This window comes from Vicia villosa, unplaced genomic scaffold (assembly GCF_029867415.1).
Source record: "Vicia villosa cultivar HV-30 ecotype Madison, WI unplaced genomic scaffold, Vvil1.0 ctg.000602F_1_1_3, whole genome shotgun sequence".
NCBI lineage: Eukaryota > Viridiplantae > Streptophyta > Magnoliopsida > Fabales > Fabaceae > Vicia > Vicia villosa.
In genome coordinates this window covers 123,820-129,250 of record NW_026705276.1, presented here as the reverse complement: position 1 = coordinate 129,250, position 5,431 = coordinate 123,820, and the positions used below count along the sequence as shown (strand labels likewise).

Below are 5,431 nucleotides of genomic sequence, written 5' to 3'. Positions count from 1 at the left end.
ATTCATTATTAAGATTAAATAATGTTAATTTATATTTAATTAATATCAATGAGAATTAAATATTTGAATCAAAACCACTATAATACATTAAGTGAATAAATGTATCATCATTAGCATCTAAATTAATTTTAATATATCAAAATAAATTTAATAAATATTATCATAATAAATATTTAATTTATTTAATAATTCATAGCAATTAAATTACAATTATGTAGTAGAAAGGCCGATTAATCCACCATCAATATATAACTAATGTAATATATAACTAATGTAAGGAATAATTATAATAGTATAGTACTATATATTTCTAACGGTCTGTTTTTAACGGTAATATACTAGTCAATGAGAACTTATTCACTTACTTTCATGTGATAATATAATATTAATGCAATAATGAATACAAATAGTCTACATTAATATTTAAGAAATAATATCAAAAACTTTAGATAAAAAATTACACGTCACAACAACAACAATAAAATAAAATAATAACACTTTTCATTTCTTTCTCAATAAACATTTTATATAACAATAACAATGAATATATATAAAAATGAACAACCATATATAATTCATTCCAATGATCTTAATGCGATAAAGATGTAGAAAAAATATTAATCTAAACTAAAAAAGTTTTCTTCTTCTATTTAAAGAAAATTTCTTTACTCAGAATTTTAATATTTTTTATAAGTTGTCTAACAAAATATGAAAGAATACAAATAGTAGCATAATTTCACGTAAAACAAAAATGTCAAATAACAATTTGAAGAGTATTATTCAACCTAAAATGCATTATATACTATTTTCACATACTATATTATTAGGGAAAAATAATATTAAAATCTTTAGAATCACACTCAGAAACATCCTTTAGAAATCATTGGAAAAAAAAATCAAACCAATATAACATAAGTTTGAATATATAGAACCTGAATTGGTTTATCAACAAGAACCATGACAAAGAATAAATCCTTAAGATTGTTGTAGATTATGTCCACCCATGCAGCTTGATTCTATCTTCTTGAAATGATTAATCTTTTTCCTGCAAAATAATAAATAATTATATAAACCTGAGGCGTGTAAAAACACCGTCCTTAAGGATTTATCCGCCTCATAAGCGCAAATCCCCCAGGTACCAGACATTTTTCTATACATTCAATTATTATTTTTTCACGGGTACCAGACATTTTTCTACACATTCAATTATTATTTTTTCACGGGTACCAAACATTTTTCTATACATTCACTTATTATTTTTCACGGGTACCGGATATTTTTCTATACATTCAATTATTATTTTTTCACGTGTACCAGACATTTTTCTACACATTCAGTTATTATTTTTTCACGGGTACCAGACATTTTTCTATACATTCAATTATTATTTTTTCACGGTACCAGACATTTTTCTATACAATCAATCATTATTTTTCACGGGTACCGGACATTTTTCTATATATTTAATTATTATTTTTTCACGGGTACAAGACATTTTTCTATACATTTAATTATTATTTTTTCACGGGTATCCGATATTTTTCTATTAAAAAATAATCTAAAATAAATGCGCGTCCCGTACCAGAACCTGTGCGAACGCACGGGTTTGATACTAGTTGGAAAAAAAATCAAACCAATATAACATAAGTTTGAATATATAGAACCTGAATTGGTTTATCAACAAGAACCATGACAAAGAATAAATCCTTAAGATTGTTGTAGATTATGTCCACCCATGCAGCTTGATTCTATCTTCTTGAAATGATTAATCTTTTTCCTGCAAAATAATAAATAATTATATAAACCTGAGGCGTGTAAAAACACTGTCCTTAAGGATTTATCCGCCTCATAAGCGCAAATCCCCCAGGATTCAACAGGTTCTTCCGAGATTTTCATTATAAATCTGAGGTATCAGAACAACAAGAACTACTCTTTGAGATGACCAGAAGATGTAATCCAAAAATGAAAGAGCAACAAAAGAAAAGGAAGAATAAAAGAGGTTTGGTTAGATTATCACGTTAAAGTATTTTATTTTTTCTGTCTCTTTTTTTGTAAATGGTAGGGGACTTTATATAAGAAAGAGAAAGTTGGAGTAATCGATTTGACTCATTCAAGTCAAACTTATTAAATTATTTGACCAATTTAAAATCATCATAAAACAAAATAAATAATAACAATTAATATTAAAAAAACATTTTCTTATATTTGTCAATTAAAGATGAGATAAAATTATTTAAAACTTTTGAAATATATTCAAAATTTACAACACATTTACTATTAATCCAAATATTTTTGTAAATGATACCTAAACAAAAATAAAGTTTGTATATGGAAAAAAAATTTATTATTGATCTAAATTTTTTTATATACGAGAAATGGTATTTATGATCAAATATTTTTGATCAAAAAATGGTATACTGGGAAAAATCTTTTATTGATCTAAATATTTTTATATATGAAATAATTAATTATTTATTTAAATATTTTTTTCTTTTTTAACATTCTATTTAAAATAAATGATATATTCAAATGCGCGTAATAGAACAGAACCCGTACGTATGCACGGATTTGTTACTAATTTATATTAAATTACAAATGATTAATATAATTTTGTTGTACATCCTGACAAAACACCACTACCTTCTAAATTAAATTAATATTTATTTGACAATCCTAATTTTTTTAAAAAAACTTCTTAATTTTAATATTTTTTATATATATTTCTTAACTATCACTATATTATGTTACTAGTTAATCATAATAATTAAAAAGACTAAAATAATAAAACAAGAAAGATTGAACCCACAACCTCGATCAATGATAAATTCGTGTTTTTTTCTCCATTATATGATTTATTAAAATAATAGTAGCTACATATGCGACCAATGACAAATTCATGTTTTTTATTATATAATTTATTTAAGGCTTTGTTTCGATTTTATGAAATACAAAGCGAAGCAGGGTGGAATAAAGCGAATTGGAACGGAGCGGGATAAAGATACTATTCTATTGTTTGAAAATTTTAGGATGAAACAAAGTAAGTTGTTCATTCCTCCAAAATCAAAGGGGAAAGAATATGGTGGTAATTGATGGAATGAAATGAAATCCATACTCCAATCCGTTCCGCTCCATCCATTTTTAAATTATCCAAAAAATGAAATATCATTTTATTCCATCACATTCCGCCTCGCTCCATCCGATTCTATCAATCCAAACAAAGCCTAATATAATAGTAACTAAATATTCTGTTTTAAAAAAACAAAACAAAATCCCTTAATTTGGAGGCCTTGGCTAAAGGCTGTCTTGTCCTTGCTTAGGGCCGACCCTGTCAAGCAAACCCTTGAATTTTAAGATTTGTCGAAAAAGTTTTCCTATAACAACTTGATGGATGGTTGGTTGAAAATATGTCTTCTAATTCTGTTATATTTTCAGCCATCTTAGATACCTATCTATTGGTTCCTTGAACTGTGATAATTGCATTTAGTTTGGAGAGGAGCAACCTCGGATCTAAGCAGCCCAAGGAAATTATGGAAATGTCATCAAAAAAGTCGAGCGAGCACAATCACTGGTGAAGGGAAGCATAAATTTCAATATGTTTCTTCGTTTGGAAATAAAAGAAAGTGGTGGGAAGGGGGAATCTAGACGTGGAAACCACAACAAAACCTTTCCATCCACTTTTGAAGGGAAAACATTTGATAAATGCAATTTTTCTTCATTTCCATCAATGCCCTTATATCATACCCATATATAGTTTAGTCTTATTTTTTTTATATATTAAAATAATAAGGGTATTAAAGTTAACCTATAATTATATAACTTTCTTTCATCTTACTTTCTATTCACTTTCCTTTCTACCAAACAACTAAAATATTCATCTCACTTTCTACCCATTTTCATTCCTCTAACTTTCTTTCCTCTTACTTTCTTTTCTTTTCTTTTCTTTTCTCATCCAAACAAAGCATTAGTCTTACCCATCAATTTTATTTTGAGTTTCTCTCCTCCTCATATTATAGATCTACAAATTGAATTTTATTTTTCGTTTCTTTCGCCATATGAAAAAAATGCTAATACAACAAAAAGAAAATTAAAAAAAGAGATTTCTACACAAAATCTAAACACATAAATCACTTACAACTAAATAAAAAAGAAAATTACACAAGAATAAAAAATTCAAAATTCACATTAAAAAAAGGAAAACACAACAACACCTATTAAATAAAATAAAATAATAAAATTACAAATAAAGACCATAAGTTAACTTAGTCAAAGTCAAGTAAACCCAACACAAGTCAACACAACCAAAAATATCAGAAGCGCACGGTAGCCTCCGTACAGTTCCGATGCGCCGGACACAACGACCACCACCGGCGAGTTCCCTAGCCGAACCGCTTTCTTCTCCAGTTTCTCCCCGGAATCTCCAATTTCCACATTTGCCCCTCCCCACAACTGATCCCGTTTCGTATACCACAACAAGATCTTATACTTCACCGCCGTCGCAAAATCCACCCGATAATAAACCTTCCCGTCAACCCTCTCCGTCAAATTCCCAACGCCGTTCACCACCGCGCCAAGCTTCTTAGCCTTTTTCTCATGTCCCTGGTAGAATCTCCCAACAGTAGCGTTACCGAGTGAGCGAGTAGTGTTGAGATCTTTGAAAACGCGGAAACGGAGTTGAACGTCGTCGTATTGGATGCCTTTGTCTTTGTTGGGGTTGACGAGTTTTAGAGTGAAGATGAAGGTGGAGTTTGAAGTGGAATTGAGGGTTTTGTTGAGGGCAGGAACGTAAATGTATTCGAGGTAACATTTGGGTTCGTCTACTCGGATGCTTAGCCATATGAAGAGAGCGGTTAGGCCAGTGGTTATTATGAAGCCTGAGCAACATGAGCAGCAGCTGTCGTGTTTCGGCGGCATTTTAAGGTGGTCGGAGGAACCTTAGGAAATACGAACTGGTGGTGTGTGTTTGTTTAGTTATGGACAGCTTAGGGTTGGTTAGTTTTATTTATGGTTTTGTTTTGGGATGTGAACTAAGAAGTTTCCATGTTTTTGGTGCGTGATTTACTGGAAAGTGCATTTTAATTTTATGGAAGTTATTTATGTTATGATTGGAAGTGAAAAATTATAAAAGGAAAAGTCTAGATACTAATAATGCTACGGTAAATTAGAGTTATGCCAAGTAGGGGCAGATAAATTTTATCCTCTCGATTCAAACAGACGGATTCTTTAGTTATTCTGTACAATTGAATTGGTTTGGATGTTTGGTTGATTTAATTGTTTAAGTTTTCGTCGGGCCTGATAGGTGGTGGTCTCACACCCTTCTCAAAGGAACCATACGTGAGACTCTCGCGTCATATGGCTCCGTCCCGGAAGAAGGACCCCCCTTTCCTTTGACCAACGGGTCCTCGAACCAACCTTCCCGTTTTCTTGCTCGTTA

At 30.1% G+C, this 5,431-nt stretch overlaps 1 protein-coding gene across 1 annotated transcript; it reads right to left on the bottom strand.

The window, feature by feature from the left end:
* Positions 1 to 4,162: 4,162 nt before the first annotated feature.
* Positions 4,163 to 5,063, bottom strand: LOC131629751 (protein NDR1-like). Its single transcript, XM_058900527.1, has one exon. The coding sequence runs from the start codon at positions 4,909 to 4,911 to the stop codon at positions 4,270 to 4,272; it is 642 nt and encodes a 213-aa protein (XP_058756510.1). The 5' UTR covers positions 4,912 to 5,063; the 3' UTR covers positions 4,163 to 4,269.
* Positions 5,064 to 5,431: the final 368 nt, after the last annotated feature.

Excerpts from the sequence above, each read along its gene's own strand:
- LOC131629751 (XM_058900527.1), bottom strand. The coding sequence starts at position 4,911 with ATGCCGCCGAAACACGACAGCTGCTGCTCATGTTGCTCAGGCTTCATA.